This window comes from Sinohyriopsis cumingii, chromosome 3 (assembly GCF_028554795.1).
Source record: "Sinohyriopsis cumingii isolate HCF-2022 chromosome 3, ASM2855479v2, whole genome shotgun sequence".
Classification (NCBI taxonomy): domain Eukaryota; kingdom Metazoa; phylum Mollusca; class Bivalvia; order Unionida; family Unionidae; genus Sinohyriopsis; species Sinohyriopsis cumingii.
The window spans coordinates 96,914,560-96,934,482 of record NC_142963.1 but is presented as its reverse complement, the minus strand read 5'-3'; the positions used below and the strand labels follow the sequence as shown (position 1 = coordinate 96,934,482).

The 19,923-nt window shown below is 36.6% G+C and overlaps 2 protein-coding genes and 1 long non-coding RNA gene across 3 annotated transcripts in view; 2 read left to right on the top strand and 1 right to left on the bottom strand.

Annotated features, from left to right (window-relative positions):
* Positions 1-19,923, bottom strand: part of LOC149803341 (uncharacterized) — a 97,549-nt gene that overhangs the window by 9,225 nt on the left and 68,401 nt on the right. The window contains exon 2 of the mRNA XM_089953042.1: positions 365-523. Coding sequence (XP_089809168.1) covers positions 365-523 — 159 coding nt within the window. The remainder of the gene's footprint in view (positions 1-364; positions 524-19,923) is intronic.
* On the top strand, positions 5,633-6,866 carry LOC149803343 (uncharacterized). Its single transcript, XM_089951365.1, has one exon. It carries the CDS (start codon positions 5,767-5,769, stop codon positions 6,847-6,849), a length of 1,083 nt encoding a protein of 360 aa, XP_089807491.1. The 5' UTR covers positions 5,633-5,766; the 3' UTR covers positions 6,850-6,866.
* LOC149803342 (uncharacterized) lies at positions 10,188-11,526 on the top strand. Its single transcript, XR_016419955.1, has 2 exons — positions 10,188-10,481; positions 11,124-11,526. It is a non-coding gene; the product is annotated as an uncharacterized LOC149803342 (long non-coding RNA).

Here is a 19,923-nt window from a genome sequence, read left to right as displayed (position 1 = left end):
TGCGCGGAAAATGAAATAGGAACGGCGAAGCTTGGGGACAAGTTGGTTGTTTGGTTGTTGTTAACGACACTTTTGACACTTAATTTGTTAGACCATGCCGATAAAATGGGAAATAGGTACCATTCCGAAGGTCGAACAGTGCAACCGATCTGGAGTCTAGTAAAATTAAATATATGGGTATCCTGTAGGCAAACGATATGGGAATTTCAACCTGTAAGTGTATGGGTGAGTTGCCAATGCATTGTCAAACAAGAAAGAGTATTTTCCCAAATTTTGTTATTAGTGGCCACAAGAAGGCAGTATTATTACAGTTCTTGGTGATAGTGTTGTGTCATGACGTCATGGTGATGATGACGATGCTTACCGTTCTGAATTATCACTCTGCATTTCGTATAGATCTTATTACCAGGGAGACCATCACAGTTAATTTCAAATGTTTTTGTGACATTTTCTGGAGCAGATCTCAAATCCCGGCAGTGAGCGTTGTCCTTGGAATTGCATTCGTAGCATCGTATACCAAGCCCTGTACAGAAAGAAATATAGAACGAAAAACGATCAGTCAGAACCGTGACACCGGAGATGGAAGCTTTTGCGACTATTCGGACCTTTCTGTAGCTTTTGTCTTCCCCCTCTAGGATCCAAAACCTTCTTAGTCATCTACTCAACTTCGATTAAAAAAAATCATCCCCGATAATACTTATCATAAAGGTTTTGTACTGCGCATGCTCTAGCCTTTTTTTCGTTGCCAGTGAATTTTACTACGAAGACTCGTTTGCTGTGTACGGACAGAACGGTCATTTGCAATGACATAATTTATTAAATATACATTCATATCAAAGCTATAAGTAATCTATATACTTTGCGGACTGGAATGAATTCTACGTTTACAATATGGTTACTACAAAGTTAAAAGCTGATGGAGAATGCAGCTATTTAGCTCTCTTTAACTGCAATAAAAATAAAGCGAAACCATGGTGACAAACTATTGTATTACATGTCAATGTGTTGACAATTCGGTATTTAACGAAGTTTTGCTTTTTATGCACTCTTGTAAGGGATAATTTCATATTATCTTTTCGTGATGCAAAGAATGTCGCCATATCTGTAACGTTTTCAGCAGTGAAATCAGTAAGGATACTTACGTGCGACTTTGCTTAGTCTATTCCGGTTATGCGATTAGCTATCAGTCGGTTCAAAGTGACTCGACGTTTTGGTAGATTTTAGTATATTTGGAGACAATTTTGATGTAATTTACTTCACTTTAATGAATACTTCTTTACAGCATCTCAGGGCATTAAAAGAATTTCAAATTTAAGTAACAACTTGGTGATACTTGTGTAACCGTACTGAAAAATTAATTTGGTTCCCGGTTGCACAATTTTGTCAGCTTTATAAGCTGGGTCTTTTTGTGTATCTCCTTGAATCATCTTTAATATTTGCTATATAATGTAGCATTATTGTTCAGTGTAACTTTGCTAAACCGTTCCAAAATAAACGTTATTAAAACATCGAATCGGTAGACCATAGCAATGAAACCGGATAAGACGAAAGGACGTCAGAGCTGTATCCATTATGAGAAATCACGTAGCCGATGCTATCAACACGAATGACTGAAATTAACTGGGTATATCTTTAAAACTGCTGTGTAAGTATAATTTTGATATATATTCCTATTCACTTAGTATATCCATTCAAGGTGCATTTGAAAAATTGAATAGTGTTATCCTTTTAACTACAGCCTCGTTTTGGATAACCTAGATAAGCCTTTGTTGAGTGCATGGTTCGGATCTGTAAGCTGTTGATTCTGAAGACAAGAGATGGTTCCAAAGTGTTGTTCTCTGTGGATTTCAGCTGCTCGTGTAAACAAAGTATGACTGATATAGGCCATCAAATACTGACTAATCATCAGTATAGATAGTTTCCGAATGACGTCCTCAGCCGCCATATTTGTGGTATGCTGGCAGATTTACCGTTGAGTTTATATGGTATTTGGAAGTTGAAATAAATGCATAGAATCTCATGATACTATTACAAAGATACATGCATAATCAGAACACAAATCAGGCTTTCTGTTTACATCTATATTTGTAATGTATAAGCTGATTCAGCTTCAATGTGCCTTGTTCAAAAATGGTCAGTGTGGGTGGTCCCATAAAGAAGAAATTGCCAGACTGCCCATCGTCCAGGTAAAATTGGTAGGATATCGTCCGCTAGTGACCGTATTGGGAAGCATCTGTTAAAAATGTCAAGGACAATCTTAGAGAACAAGTTTCATATAATGCAGCGTTCTAACACCTCCCTTCCCTGAGAATTCACAAACAAAGCTTAATAATGAATTCAGGAGACTACACAGCCGTCTACTTCAATTTTTTTACCTCAGCTGAGATAACATTTTATTGACTTAGAGCCTGTAGAACATCACTAAACATCAATCCACTTGAACTGGTCTTTGAATCGCGTTAATTGTTTGGTTAAAAGTTAAATCGCTTAATATGTTTTCAACAAGATAAACTGTTGGCAAATCCAATCGTCAAACGTGCGATAACATACCCGCTGACTTTGTAAATTTGTTTCCTAATGGAAATAAAACTGTGCTGCTGCTTATAATACGACCTAGGTCATAAGTTTATATAATACTACCGATTTTGTACCACAGGTAGGACCGCTCCAGTGGCCTAGTGGTTAGAGCGTCCGCATCGGATGCGGGAGGTCGTGGGTTCGATCCCCGGCCGAGTCATACCAAAGACTTATAAAAATGGTACTAACGGCTGCCTCGCTAGGCGTTCAGCATTGAGAGATTAGTGTTAGGACTAGTCGGCCTGGTGCCAGGATAATGTGTCTGGGCGGGACATCATGCTGCATGTTTGCAGCATGATGCCCCAGTGCTAGACATCACTATAAACTGTCACACTGCAGACATCGTAGCGATGTGACAGCAAAATTGTTAAAGCTGCGTTAAAAATCCAAATCACACACACACACACACACACACACACACATACACACACACACACACCAGACAGGTAAAGTCTGTCAAGCGAACGTTAATAAATTCGTAGTTGGTAATATGGTAGTAAACGGTTAGCTGGTAATATCAATTTATATGATGGTTTTAATTGTAAGCTAAAGTCATTGCTGGTGATTGTGTGACAGTTAAGGATCGTTTAGTGTACTAAAGTCATTGCTGGTGATTGTGTGACAATGAAGGGTCGTTCAGGGTAATAAAGTCATTGTTGGTGATTGTGTGACAGTAAAGAGTGAACGAATTGTGAGGGGAAAAAAACTTGTATGATTTGATTGTTGCCGGCCGAGTTTTTCACATAATAAGGCTTTTGTGCCTTAGGACTACAATTTATCAAGAGTTGGCATCAATAAAGTATTCAATCGAAAGCCATTTCTTGTTTTGTTTTGTGCTTCCGTTCAATTTCTACAGCACCTGTCAACAATACTGAAATATTGTCTTCATCGTTCCGTTCGCAGTGGGCATGAGTGTTCGGGTAAAAATCAAGTTGCAGTCCTTTTTGGTATTTTACATTTTCTAGAGATCCGGTTCATCTGAATTGATACATTCAATATAAAAATTTTGTATTCACAACTGCATCTCTCTGGCGCTATTCAACCCAAAGGTTCTTGTGACCTGATGCGAATCAAAACAAGAACGCATTTAAATAGTCCTGTATACTCCTAGGACAGGCCCCAGGTCTGAATATCTCTAGATTCTGTTGCTTGCCTGCCAGTGTTTGCTTTATCTGTCATCACCTTGTTATCAGCAAGTGTGACTTTCACTCATGTCAGATATAATTGCTTTTAGACTCCCAGCTAACTGTCCAGTTATAATGCCCCTATTTCAGTTCCCTGTGTTTGAAAGCTAGCTTTAAATATGGGATTTCTATATTTATTGTATTGGGCATAATAAATGGTAGGTCTATATTTTGTACCAAAATAAGATTAGCTGACTGTTGTTGTGATGTATTTGATTGACATATGCTTCAAATACATTGTCTAAATAGTTTTGTGACTTTTTACAAGAATACTTACAGTTTTATCTTGAAGACACGGAGTATGTAATATCATCAAGAATTTGAAGAGGAAGAAATGGTAAGAATTCTATATTACCTGCATTCAGTAATTTGTATTATCACTTAGTGTATCACATACATAAACTTTCTATTGTGAGTTTCTATTTGAGATACTTTATATATATATATATATATATATATATATATATATATATATATATATATATATATATATATATATATATATATATATATATGGAATTGTAGAAATATAATAGCCTTATACCACGGTCATTTGCAAAAGTTTATAGAATTAATGTATCAATCCAGTTTAAGTTTATTGACAGTTCAATAATAATAAGTTAAGTTCAATCTCCAAAATCCACAAAATCAAGAAACCCAGAGTTCATGTCGCTTTAATTCTCATGTTGGTCATTTATTTGTCTAATTGCAGCAAGAAGTAATTAAGGTATAACATTGTCTATGTCGGTAAATTAGAAGTGTATCATCATTAGATAGTAGTACTTTTTTGCCTAATGTATATTATAAGTAGCATAGATAGAGACTATGGTAATTAGCATATATGTTTGTAAATGATTATGGAAGTGTATAAAGCCTTTAATCATACATTGGATCATAACTGACACCAGCCTTGTGTAAATAGCATTCAGGCAACAAATTGAAGCAATTGATATATGGTCATATGTGTTTGTAGTTTATATTTCTATCCATCTCTCATATCACTGATCAATCATACTTGTAATCTTTTATCTTCCAATACATAAAATCTAGTACCAAAATTCTAACTTTATATTTTATTATCTAGTTTGACAGAATTGTTGACATCAGATAGTTAAATAATTTCATTCTTCAACAGGTTTCCATCTGTATACCATCACTCGAGTCTCTACCTTTCAATAAAATCGAAGATGGAACTTTCATAGCCATAGATGATCTTGTAAAGTTCCTTAAATCTAACCATTCGATTCATGACAAGAAAAAAATTGTGAAGAAAGAAAATATTGTACAAGAATTACAGCGACATGATACTGGGATAATCCAGAGAGAAGAAAAGAATTTGGTTTCTTTGTCGTCTTTCTTTCGATATATGTTCCATCACTATGATGACTTCCAGGTTTGCAAAGTGGTATGTGATGAACTCTTAGAAAAACAAACACAGTCTATATCTTCAAACAAATGGAATAAATCAACATGGAACCTTTATCAACAACTAGCGTCTGTTGAAATTTTAAGTTTGGGTCTGTATGAAGAAACAATTAATAAGCTACAACTTGAAGGGCTGAAGATTCCATCTTTAATTATTGATTATAAAACACAGTTCACCGACAGCGAATGGAATAAAATTCAATTGTTCGAATGGCATTATAGTTCCTTTTGTAAGAAAGAAGCATCAGACTATGAAGATGAGCAGGAAAGTAAATGGGAATTCTTTAGATTATGTAAAGAGTTGGCAGAAAAAGGACAAGAACTCAATCAGTTGTGCTTGAAGGTATGTCAGCGGAATGTTGCTCGAAAGTTTGCTGCTGATGCAATAAATGGAATTACTATCCATCTTGAAAGTATCCATTGACCTGAGGAAATAGAAACCGACACAGAAAATGCTCTTAGAGACATACCTGCTCCTCAGTTTCAAAATATTATTTGTTTTCAGTGCACAAATGTGTGTGCACATAAAGCAGGAGTACACATTGGTATCGAATTGCAGGAATTGCAACATAATGTTGAAATGTATGATGATATGTCTCTGATAGTTCGTGCCTCTCTGAAGAAAAGTCACAATGTTTATGTGCCTGTCATACTCTTCTTTCCCAAAGGCTGCCTTCCGCCTGGTGAGCGTTTTCTTGCAAGAAGTCATCTAAAATCTGGAAAACTCCAACCCCATTATGTGTCACTTTCATCTTGTCTGGATGACCAAGATCTCCCAGAGGAATATAGAATTCTTGACTCCTTTTGCTTTCAATGTTTTAAAGAGGAGAAACATTGGCTTGCTGATCCCTTAGATATGAACCACTTTCAAATAATGAGAGAATGGCGCTTGCACGTTCCTTTACCATTCCAGTGTTTATTAGAACAAACACTACTGAACAAAGACAGCCTCAGGCGTCGATCATCAGATGATTTCTACACATCAAAACTATCCTCTTTATATTGCCATTTCGATTCATCACTGAACATACTTAACAGAAATTACATTGGTCTCATACAAGATATTGTCACAGATGAGTTGTTCATCAACTACTATAACATCACATCTGTTTTTTCCATCACATCAGCTACCAATATGAGTCAAAGTCTACGAAATGGAGACAGACGTCTTAAAAAAGCTGCAGATCCAGAACTTTGTCACTTTAAAACGTATCTGAAACCATATCCACTTTGCTATATAAAAGCAAGTGATGTCTCATCTTCTGAACATTTGGTTTGTCTCAGAGACTGCCATCTTATATTTTTCATGGACAATCTGGTCCAGCTCACCATGAAAACTGACCCACAACCTGGTGAAAGGAGAATAAATCAACTATGCACCCTGCCCATTACAATCAAAGGCATTCCAAAAGATTCAAACGATGTATTAACATGGCATCTTCCACTGTGTGAAGAAAAAGAAGATTGTGCATGCAAGGAAGCACCACCGCTGGAAAAAGAAGATCTAGAATGGGTTCTACTAAAGATGACCTCTGTAGAAGAGTGTGCTTTTGAACGTTTTCAGCAGCAAGCCAAATGGGGCCTGAAATACATATGGACAAGACTTACATCATTACAGCCCTTCACAAACATTCTAGGCAAAGCGGCTTCGATGGAAAATTAAGAATTTCAGGAAGAAAACATGGATCTAGATGAAAGCTTTTCATCCTTGGCCATTCATGATTTGGAGAAAATGGATAAAATTAGTAATAATGATAGAACTGAAAACTTCCCACTAAACATCTCCAGTGAAGATATGGAGAGCATTAATGGAGCCATTACCTCCATTACATCCATTGACAGTAATGGGGATACAGTCGAGGATATGAAAAACATCCAGGATGATCCAAACGTATCTTGTGATTTGTTACCATATATTCATGTCAGTGATATAGATGAGGAGGATGTACATCCAATGTATAAAGATAAAATGAATAAAAAAAGAGGAAAAGAAGACGAAGAGGAGGAGGAAGAATATTCAAATATTAGGATAAAAGTTGGTGCTAATAAAGATATTCTCCAAGATGTTCAAGCCCTCCTTGAAGAAATACAGATACCATTTATGACAAACAAAGATGAAACTGTTGTCTGCAGTACTGATAGTAGCATACTAGAGTATCAGGATCTAAACAACACACCATCACCGCCACTATTATGCCGCCATCCTCCACCCTCCAGTGGTAGAGATGACGACATAACCACATTGAAAGTGGTTCTCGATGATTTTTTGGAGAAGGCTGAGCTGAGTGCAACAAATGATAAGGTTCTGTTTGCACCTGACTACAAGATTGCCAGAAATCTTTTTAAGCTTATAGATGGGAACAAAAAGTATGCAACATTTCTTCCAGAATTTCCAGTACTGCACTTGAGAAAATCTAAAATCATGAATTTAATATCAGCTTATGAAACATCAGGCCTCATTCATATACTGAAATATATGAGAGATGATGATATTGAAAAAGACTGCAGTAAACTGGTAAGTATCGAGAACATCGAGACAGCCACGCGAAATGTTTGGCGATTGTCAGCAGCTTTGCATATCTCGGTTATCATCACGTTTATCAACTCACTACCACATTCACATGCAGAGGAGCTGGAAAAAAATTTGTGTGATCAGGAGTTATCCGTGAGCCAGCTTGAATTGAGATGGGGACAAATGTTGAAAGAATTCATTAAGAAAACATCCACTGAGAATAAAACATTTTCCCTGCATATTGATATAATCAGGCATTGTGACGAAATTGTAGCCATCGCCGTTGCTGAAAGACTAGGAGGAAAAGATGGATACAACTTACTACTGGCCGGTGTGAAGTCTTCACTTCCGTTCTCATTCTTAAATGGAGCTTCCAGTTATGCTGGATTTTGCACACGGCTTTTGATAGAACATTACAAATCAAGTCACTTTCACAGACAAATGAAACATGCTCTATTCAGTACCTCTCACAGTGGTAGTATTGTCAGGTTTGGATTAGACACTGCTCGAGAGATTGACCACAGAGATGCAAAGAAATGTATTCGACCAGGGGCCACACTAAGCAATGTAATGATAAGGATGTCCACAGTAGACGAGCAGAGACAAGTCCATAAAGTAATCCAGTCTGTCATCTCAGGAGAGGATGCTTCAAAGATTAAACAAGATGAGAAAAAAGATGAAGAGATAGCATCCAAAATTTCAGAAAGGTACATGGGAAGAAAAGCCAGTGATAATGACTTGGGCCATATTGTAAGAACAGTTGGTCTGATACATCGAAGAAAGGGAATGTCATCAAGTTTTGATCCCATTCTAAGAAATGTATATCACAAGGAGAATCCAGAGGTTCAGCAAGAGATGTTAGATTCAACCACAGAAGAGATAGGAACATTCATGATTCACAGATATGCAGCAAGAGAGTGTCTGTTGGGTATGACACTTAGTGATTGTCCTAACATTGAATTGATAAACGGACCCAAACATCTCATTAACAGAATAAAAAGATCAAAAGGGTCAACAATCAAGAGGACTAAAGGCGTACCAAAAAATACATCATGTAAGAGCATGAAAGAAAAAAGCGAGGAGAAAAGAAAAAGGACAGTAAAGAAGATGACAACGATTGTGGACTGTCTAAGCTCTTCCATGAATACTTGTCAGTCAATCTTTAAGCCAGATGGGACAAAATCATCCACAAATAAATCAGCTGGTGTGAAAAGAGCTCTTCTCGAGTTGATAAAGAAAATATCTGATACCAGAGCTACAAGTGAGCAAAAGGACGATTTGCCAGACTTAGATGAGTTCATCCTGACAGATTTCAAAGCTGTTCCACCGACCATAAAGGAACAAACGAAAGCTTCAGTTGTAGAATTTGCCGGTGTGAAGTTCAAGACATCAGCTTCGACTGGAGACCAGTACTTAGAGTACGTATCAAAGGCAATTCTTCACAAGCTGATAGGACACCTTCCAAATTTACGTCACATTGTTATATGTGAGGAAAAATATTCCTTCACACCAGACACACTAAAAGCACATACAAGAAAAATGCGGGATTCTAAAGGAAAAATATCTATCTTACATTTGAAGGAAGAAAAAGAGGTGATCAGTGAAGATACATTTCACAAGCCCTCTGTTGTGGGAACAGCGACCGGCAAGAAACTTGTAAGTTCCTATTTAGGCAATCACATTGATCAGCTTCTTCTTAAGCAAAATATTATACTGGATATAGACAGTGAAGCTCTGCTGACAGCATGTCATTGCCAAGAGGTCCCCTGCACATGTTGTCCTTTCACAACACCACTGAGAGTTCGATTTACTTCCGAATCAGGAATTGTTGGTATGGAGAAGCTGTCTAACATCAGGCAGAGAAAGGGGGAAGCAGAAATGGCTCAACTTGATTGGATGAAGGAGCTTGATGCTGAGTTGTCTGATGGAGATTCTGTTGTCAACTTTGTATCATCAGCTGATATCGACACAGTCCTAATTCACCTATTTGGTATCAGTCTCCATTGGAAAAGAAACCAAACTGGAACCTTTACACGCCCTGTTTATGTTTGGCTACAGAAACAAAAGCCTGAGCTGTACAACATTTCCAAAATCATAGAAAGTATTGAAAGATACTTCAATAAGAAGTATTCGGCGGCTCTGATTGCCATCATTTTGTGCATGGGAGGAAATGACTTTTTGCCACGACATTATGGAATTTCACACGAAAATATTTTAATGAAAGCCATTGACAATCAAGGTCTTGAGCTTTTCAAACTCTTTCACATGGAAATCCATGAGACAGATGAGTCAATTTCATCCATAATGCTAAATATTGATGCATACATTTCCTTTTTAAAGGATTTGTACTGTACAAAGATCTACAATGCAGCTGCATTGTCCTTTGAAGAAGTAAGGCAAATGACAATCAAAATGCCTGGGAAAGAATTCCGACATCCACAAACATGGATGCCCCCGGAAAGTGCCCTGAGGAATTTAGGAGGCCTTATTCAAGTTCAGATAGATTATTTATTGACTATATGGTGTCACGAGGTCGCTTTGCCAGATCTTCTTCGATATTGTTGTATTTCCATGTGTCCAGACGGTGAAGTTTATTACAGTTTTGGAGATGATGTTCATGTATCTGACAAAGAACAATTATTATCAATACCAGAGGAGCTACTCCAGGAGAAAATTAATTGTGCGAAACAAACTAGAGTACAAACATCAAAGAAACGTGCCTTGCATGATACACCATGCAAACAGAATCCGAGAAAACGACAGCCTCTAATGTCAACTCCAAGGTAAGCATACAAACATTTTTAACTCAACAAATTTCTTTTTTCTCTCTTTCTCTTTCTTTTTGGGTTCTCTATGAACAAGCTGTGCAGTTGAATTTGAATTGTAATTAAGCACACCACACATGCATACATGTACATTGCCGTTATACACAGTTTAAATTATTCTATTTGATCATAAAATGCTTCAGTAAGGTTTATCAGATAGCTATTCATAAAATAAACAAAATTATTTTTAGACCATTTTAAATGTATAGCTACTTCTCATAGATTTCTGCTTCTCATTTTTCCTGGCAACATCTTTGAAAGAAAACCTGTTAACTTAGCCGCTAAATATGGGGAAAATTTGTACTGGACTGTTTTGGTCAAACGTCACATATCAAATGGCCAATTGTAGATCAATTTACATTTTATCAACATCAGTACTTATTTTCCTCAGTAGATACATTCTTCTTGGGACAAAAACTTTGCATGCATCTATGTGTTAATTATCCGTATTAAACTGATTTATATACCTTACCGTGGTGCATCTATATATACAGTTTTGAGGAACCCATAAATCGCATTCCATCAAGATCTATTTTTGAATCTAAGTTTCATTGTTTACCATACAGCAGTGTACTTGGATGAATTTGTGTTCTTTTCCAGAAAGATGAAGTTTTCCTAGCGATCAGCAACCAGACGTAAAACACAACAAATAATGTACTACAGGACTTAGAAAGGAATGATGAAAATATTGAATGGCCATTAAAGTCCAATGCAATTCAGATAGGATAACGACTCATACCTTAAAAAGGAATTCATATAAAATGGAAATAACACACAATGTGGACAGTGTACCCCATAGGGCAGCATTTTGAACAGTTGTAAATACTATGCTCAAATAATTCTAGGATCTTGTAATAAGCATGGATAGACGCATAGTTGATATCGTACCATAGATGTTACCTCTGATGTGTTCTGGTTCGGATGTATGAAATGTTTATGTAAACTTTGACAATACTTTTAATTTACATATCATCATTTGGAAAATAAATATCAGATTCGTTCATTGGACTTTATTAATTTACAGTGCAGTCTGCAATAGATGTTAAACATATTTTGTACAAAAGTGTTACAGTAGAAGAGTCATATGTAAAAATGGGGCATAGCAAATGATTTTTTCATAAGTTCATGTGTTTACCATCTTAGAATTTCTAAAAGTATTATGTGATATTTTTTTAAAATGCACATTCATTGAAATTAAAAAAGCAGGTGCATTATTCTTTGAGACCGACAAATTACAATGTGGGATGTAACAACATTTATATGGACTATTCATAAAACCATATAGAATGTTTCTATGTGGCTGGAAGAAAAAAATCATATGAAGTAATAAGCCTTTATAATACAGTAATGAAATGCATATAAAACGACACTCATTATATTGTCCAAACACTTGCTTCAATTGCAATATTTGGAGGTTCTGTGAACTAATAACCGGGTTCATACAGTAGTTTACACCAGCCTGGAAGAACTCATCAGGCTCACACAGGCATGGGCTTGGGATGTTAATAGCAGAAGGCCATTCAGCTGGGGTGTCATATTACCTTGGATAGAAACTATCCAAATTTTTGGGGCCTGTCCTATGAGTATGTAGGTCGATGTTACATATGCTAAGACCTTCATGTTAGGTTTGAAACTCTAATGCTATAACATTCATTATCGAGTTTTCATCGCGAAATATTTTTCACATAAGCCTTGGCGCAGCCCTAATTAGCTTAAAATTACGGCTGTGGTGAAACAACAGTGAATCGGTTGCTTAGCCTTGATTAAATATGCGGGGCTGAGCCCTGTTACGGGTATTTAAAACATTATGTTTTCTTTGGTATGCCTGTGGAAACCTTCATCTCTGTTATCAAATGATACAATCGTAAAATGCTTCAAAATGTATTAAAGAAAACATGTTTTCATGTCATGTGCGATCTATATCGAGTTATTAACAAACTTGTTTTCGTGCGATGTCAGATATATATTGAGTATTAAAACTGGAACTCTATAAGGATTTTATCCATCAACAAATTAAAAGATTCAAGGGATATAAGTAGATAATCGCAGAATAACCACTACGTTTCAAATTAGCAAGTGAATCCAATGAGTGTTTTTTGATTGGCAGAATATAGCTGATGACGTAAAGTAAGACTATGGATATGATCCCTTTGTTCGGATGAGATCATCTTTTCACAACATATATGTTTATGGGGAAAATAAGGTATTTGTGAAATAATCTGTTTGAATATACAACTCATTAAGCTTAGATCAAATTAGTTTAAAGCATTTTGTACAGATATTTGACAAATAAAACCATTAACTAAATACGTTATTCTGAACGCATTCCTCGCGTTTTGTAGCGCAAGAAGGTTTGAATTGCCAGTCCAGCGAAGCATGTATAGAGTAGCGTTAACGCGAAGCATGGTAACAAATTTTACACATTATAACACGACACGACAGTAAACCTAACGATTGCAGCAGCAATTATTGTCTCGGAATGCCTTTAACACGAGAACGACGAGAAAACACATCCTAGAGGGCACTTCTTGTGTCTTGCTCAAATGCCAGTTTCCTACTGACCTTCAAGTTATGTTAGATAATGAAAGGTTCTCGCACCATGCCTTTGACTGTTTGTGTATTGTAGCAGCTAATGAAGAATTTGTTAAACTAGCAATGTCTTGATTGGCCATTATCAAAGACACTTAGAAAGGATGGAGCACGTCAGTAATTTATAGATAACTATATCTGGAGCTGAGCCAAAGATTTCCAAGCGCAATAAATATTCGAGGTAAACAACAGAATACTTTTCTCAGCATTCTCACAAAGAGAATTAAGAGGACTGATGTTATTATTATTATTATTATTATTATTATTATTATTATTATTATTATTATTATTTAATTAATATTATTTATTAATATTATTGTTATTATCATTATTATTACTATTGTTATTGTTGTTATTATTACCATAATCATTATTATTACTATAATTACTATTATTGTTGTCGAAGTTATTATTATTGTTGTTGTTGTTATTATTAGTATAATCAAAATTATTACTGTAATTATTATAAGTATTGTTGTTGTTGTGGTGATTATTATTATTATTCTTATTATTGCACATTTTCACGCTACACATTTTTCATGACTTTCCTTTATATACCTCCACGTATAACTACATCTGGATATCATTTCTTTAGATGGCAGACGATAGTTTCGTAAATTGGCCCCACTTAACTTATGGCTACGGTGTGACTTTTTCGGCTGTTAGTGTTTAACAATTGAAGATATGGATATATTTGTGACTTAGATGTTTCGGGTTTGTGTTGTTCTTGAAACTGATGCGCGGCATGTACACCTCCAATAGTTAATTCACAGAATGTAGACTGTGAAATACCAATAGTCAGCTAGGAAGAAAAGCTAGCCATCCGTAGGAGGAGATGTGTGGGTTCAAAGCAAGAAGAATATCTCAAAACCTGCCTGGATGGCAATTCGTTTGAACTGCATCTGTTTAGACCACAATGCTTATCAGAATTATCTTCTAGGGAAAGGGCTTGAGTTTACACTGTGAGCATTAGTTGGTGTCAAAAATGACATTCGGACCTCAAAAATGTAGGTATAAATTTGGGATTGGGGTGCACAAACATCCTTTGCTTTGCACTGCCGTTGACTTCTCGAATCAAATGATTCATATTCTTATTTAATATTGTTTTAATATGGCTTTCAAAATAAATTTACCTTTTTGACCTCGCTTGTGCATTTTTAAAAAAAAAATTTTTATGTATTAATCAGGTGGATGTAACAATGAATTTGTGCATAAAAAATGTCCCTTGCACCCTTAGTGCATTTTGTAGATGGCGTTGATTTTCGCAACACATGGCTTCCAAACCTTTCCAAGACCTGTAATCAGGTCAAACAGTTTGGTTCTCCGTGCGACAGACGCGATAATCCTTACTTTGATTTTTGTTATGCAGCTATGTTGGTTTGACGGCAGCGATGACTAGATATGTCGTTTGCTAGTTGTTTTTCAGTTTTTTCTTTCTTTCGTTTTTAACCCTTGTTTCATTCGTGTATAGTCCAGAAAGATCTACACAATATTTACTTGGGTAAATATCATTGCAAGAATTGTTTACGGAAGATAAACTCGAGCTGAATAGAATTTTCATAAGACTGTATCAGGAAGGTTGAACTTTTTATTTAGGCCGAATTCTCCATGAGTTTTCAATTGCAATATCGAGTATCGTTCCTTAAGTTGTGAGTTCTATTTCGGCCCACCTTGTGTTAGACTAAGTCGGTAGCATCACGAGGGACTCGACTACATGGCCAGTCGAATTGTACTTGTTGGCGAGTTTCGCGTTGTATTTGTTGCAAATGTCGCTCTTATCGTTATTATTTCGTTTTCTGAATCAACATTTTAGCCAAAATATTGAGTGGCAAAGATCTTGCATGTCATGAGATAGATTGCACTTTTGTTTCGACATGCTAAGTCTGATTGATAGTAAAGCTAACTACTGTCGTCTATGAACCTGCAGCAACTTAGAGATATATATATATAGAGTGTCACATTGATAAGCTTTTACTCGAGTTCTTCTAATGAAAATATTGGCATATGGGGAAGGATGGAGTCGACCATCCCATGCGTATTTGCAAGCTGTGCTGCCGTCATCGTGTCGGATGTCGGTTTATAAGGAACATACATCCATTGTGTTTAGGAACATGTTATCTGCAAGTATAGGTTTGGGTGTTGTATTTAAGTCATAAGTCATATTTTTCATCTTTAAACCGATCTAACTAGTCACTTTCTCTGCCAATACCAGATACCATTAAACTTGTGTAACTTAGGAAAGGTGTCTCAACAGGTTTATCCTTTTACTGATGAGAAGTGAAATACAAATGAAATCATATACTAAAATGTCCTATACGCTAGTGCAAGAACCATATGAGTGAGGCCGTGATTCGCCAACTGCAGTTAATTCTATAAAAATGAATGATATATTAATGTAGAGTTTAGGCCTCAGACCGCGAATGTACAATCTACAAGGTTTTTTGTTCGTTTGGTATTATTTCTCAGGACAGAACCACGACTTCAAGCATTTATAGAAAACTTGTCTTGACTGAAACTGTGCTGATATATGAATAAAAATTAACCTCAAAACGACGATCTAGAGTCTCCAGTCTAAGCATATTGTGGGCAATGGCAACCGCCTTGGGTCACGCTCTTTCAGGCAATATAGTTTGTTTGCTTGGGGACTCGCGCTCATCGCTTGCTGCCTTGGGCCCCGCACATCCTAGGCAGAGCCTGAATGGCTTGAAAGAGAAAATGACAGTGAACGCCATGGCCAGAGCCCAGCAAAGTTTTAGATGAAGTCTCAGCAAAGATGGATGATTAAAAACCTTTTCAAAAACAAAAGATGTATTTGTTGTTATGGGGTTTAACGCCAGTTTTCAGCACACGGTAGGCTATATATGGTAGCCAGTATAATTGTTGGAGAAAAAACCGGGAAAACCCCAGAATGAACCACGGGAAACTAATAGCAAACTTTTTCAAGTACCCTCTCGAACCCACGGAAACAAGTGAGATGGCAGTGATCCGTAAGGGTGAGCGTCTTATACCACTCGGCCAATGGGAGTCCCCGAAAAAGATGCGTGTGTGTGGGTGTGTCTGTGTGTGGTTTTGAGCTTTAAACAAATTTCAGTCATATCGCTACGATGTCTGCAGTGTGACAGTTTATAGTGATGTCTAGCACTGGCACATCATGCCGCAGACATGTAGCATGATGTCCCGCCCAGTTATATTATCCTGACACCAGGCCGACTAGTCCTAACACTAACCTCGTAATGCTGAGCGCCAAGTGAGCCAGCTGTTAGTACCATTTTTGTAAGTCTTTGGTATGACTCGGCAGGGGATCGAACCCACGCCCGAAAAAGATAACAGATAGGAAGGATATAAATAAACATATTTTTAAGACAGCATATCTAAAACGCAGCGGAGATGTTTTCGAATTTATGGACTCTTTGTGAACAATGTGGTACATGATTCGCTGACTCTATTGTAAATATCCATGGTACCTAAACGGTTGGCTCAACTTACACTTGATCAAGCGAAAGCGCATGCTGATATCAACCAATTTAAAATGGATTTTTGGTTTGTCATTATCAGCTATTAAGTGATACAGATCGATAATAAAACAAGTAATAATCTTACCCTGATGGACTTTTGATTCTACGTTACACAGCCTTGCCCAACCACAGCCATAAATTAAGAAACCAACTCTTTCATCAGCCACTTGAAAGATAGTGTTAGTAAAGTTCGCTATGATTTTACTTATTATAATTACAATTGTCTTCTATACAGAAGGAGAAACGACTTACATCCCTGATAAACTATTAACTACAAGAAAGAAAGATAAAGATGCGTTATGAGAGAACTTGCTTGAAACAGGAAGTAGTTATGGTAGTAGCAGTACTGCTGCTACTAGAATTACGATTACCACTACTAACAACAGTCCCAAGAATTTACTGGCGCTCTACTGGGCGAAAGGACTTTCCAATGTAAACTATAGATAAGACCATCTCTTTCTTTTAACTGCTAAAAACTTAAACCATCTCTGATATTCTTCAGCGATAACAAGATTTTCAAAATAGCTGCTGTGGTGGATAAATTAGTTGCCAGATTGGTACCATTTTCATTTAGTCTTTTGGTGAAAACCCCATATCTTAGTGATCGTCCACTCGGGAGTAGTGATAACAAGATATTCAAGAGAGCCGTCATGGCAGTCATATTTGATATACGACTGGCTCCATTTTCATTTCGGAACAGCTCAGTATTAAAAGAAGTAAATTGTTGAAAGCCCCATGTTGATATAGCCATCCCTTTGGGAGGACAGAAATACATATTTATTTAAAGATAGTCACCATGGTGGCCATATTGAGAGTTAGTCTTTTTCATTTAGAACCAACTACACACCATAAGAATTCTTCTGAGCAAAGTCCCATGGCCAAGTGACATTCTATTTAAGAGGAATATTGAAACAAGATTTTCAAGATGGCACATAACATATCAGTACCACTAGAACTTTAGAGTTTCAAGCTGGACAGTGTGGCAGCCAAATTAAACCTCATATCGTTTCCATTTTTATTTAAGACCAACCAGATGTCATCAAAAGTCTTTTGATGAAAACTCCGTGTTAATATAACTTTCCATTCGTAAGAAGTAAAGATAACACGGTTTTCAAGATGGTTATTGTGGCGGCCAAATTGGATATCAAATCTGCACCATTTTCATTTAGGACCAACTAGACATCATACGAAGTATTTCAGTGAAATCTCCTATTGATACCACCATCCATTTAGAAGGAGTATCGATAACAAGCTTCTCCAAATGACGGTTGATTGTCGGCCATATTGAACGTCAGATCGGCACCATTTTCGTTTAAAATGAACTGATCATTATAAGCAGTAGTGAAGCGAAAACTCCATGAAAATATTACTTTCTGTTAGGAGCGTTTGCAAAAACCACAATTTCAAGATCTGCACCCCATTTATATACGAACAACTAGACAACATAAAAAATTCTTTAATCAAAACCTGATGATGATTTGACTATTCGCTCAGGAGGAGTAGCAATACTAATATTGTCAAGATGACCGCATTTGCGTGAATACTGGATATCCGAGCAGCAATATTTTCATTTTGGACCATCTAAACCAAAGTGGTCTAACTATGGTACCGCGGGTCATTTGTTTGTGGCCAGCGGTCTTACAATAAGTTAGTTCTATAATTATAGTATAATTACTCTAATATATCATGTATAGCCCACAAACTACATTATTGGTCCATGTGCCCCACGGTGTTTAAGATGTTGGACCACCCTGAACTAGACTATGTGATAAGTATGTGTGCAAAGATTCATCGCTATTCTCCACTTAGTTTAGGAAGACCAGCGATAGCAAGCGTATGATAACCGACGCAGTAACGGCATGCATCGGCAAACGCAGGAACCTAATTGGATCATTTTGGCGAGGCCCCCTGGATTTACGCGCGGGGCCCGCTGTCAGCACGGCATTTGGAAGTAAACTTTTAAACAAGTTTTATATGATAGTGAACTTTAAATTTTCTTCCGTTGCTTTAAAATTACTTTTCTCAATAGATACATTTTTAAAAATTACTAACGATTGCTGGGTTATGTATGATAGCAAAATAGTTATATATGATTGCGAACTTTAAATGTTCTTCCGTCGCTTTAAAATTAATTTCTCTCAGCAGATATATTTTTAAAAATTACTGTGAGCGCTGGGCCCAATCGGGCCAAATCGGTCCAATCGGCCTAAGGCCAGCCACGAACCGACGCACGGACGAAAGGCCATCCCATCAGGTATTCTGGTGTATGGCTAGTATAGCCACTACTACTACTACTACTACTAATAATAATAATAATAATAATAATAATAATAATTTAATTAGAGGCGTGTGAGGTTGAACAAAACTGATAGGAGCGAAAGTGATCAACCAACAAATGAACCAGAGCATTTGTGAAGCCAAATTCACGCTGTATTCTCATTACCTTGTTTCTAATATGGAATTTGTGCTTGTTGATTCTTCTCATAATCATTTGTTTAGCCAATATAATGGATAGCATAAACGTTGCAGTCAGGACAGAAATGCCGTTCTTACTAACACATATTAACCATTTATTGATGTTTTAATTAACTTCCGTAGAAGAACTGTTGAATGTGGCAGTCTCGGGCATATGCGTACAGATTAGACAACGTATGCCTGCATCTGTATGTTCCTGCATATGATTATGGTTTGAGTTGTACTGGGCACGCCCAAAGCAGTCTTCAGATTTTAAATAAGAAACCATAGGTGGTCCTATGAAGATTGCTTTCCGACGTGCTCAGTAAGTGACTTAAATTATATCATTAATTGTTTAATTAATACTGTGCAAGAGTCTCTGGAAAAGTTGCTGATTGTAAGAACATCTGGTTGGTATGTTCTTCCGAAGGGGATATGGTTGTTGGCATTCGTATATTTTTATCTGATGAGACTGATACGGTCAATGGCCGATTTATATCTACTAAATTTAGTTTTGCTCTCACATTCCCATCTTCCCATCTGTTTGTGTGCCATTTGAGTTACACACAAATGCCAAACAGCAGTTTTGTATTGCATGTTTAGAAAGACAGCTGAATAGTGAGAGATATTAAATCTGTCGGTTTGCAGTACAAATAAGTATGCAACGTGTGATTCTTCTTGGATATATATATATATATATATATATATATATATATATATATATATATATATATATATATATATATATATATATATCCAAGCACATGTGGCGTCTAATATATTAACTTTCATAACACTGTTATTGACCCGACTTGGAAATTACGGACAAGAAGTTTAATTTT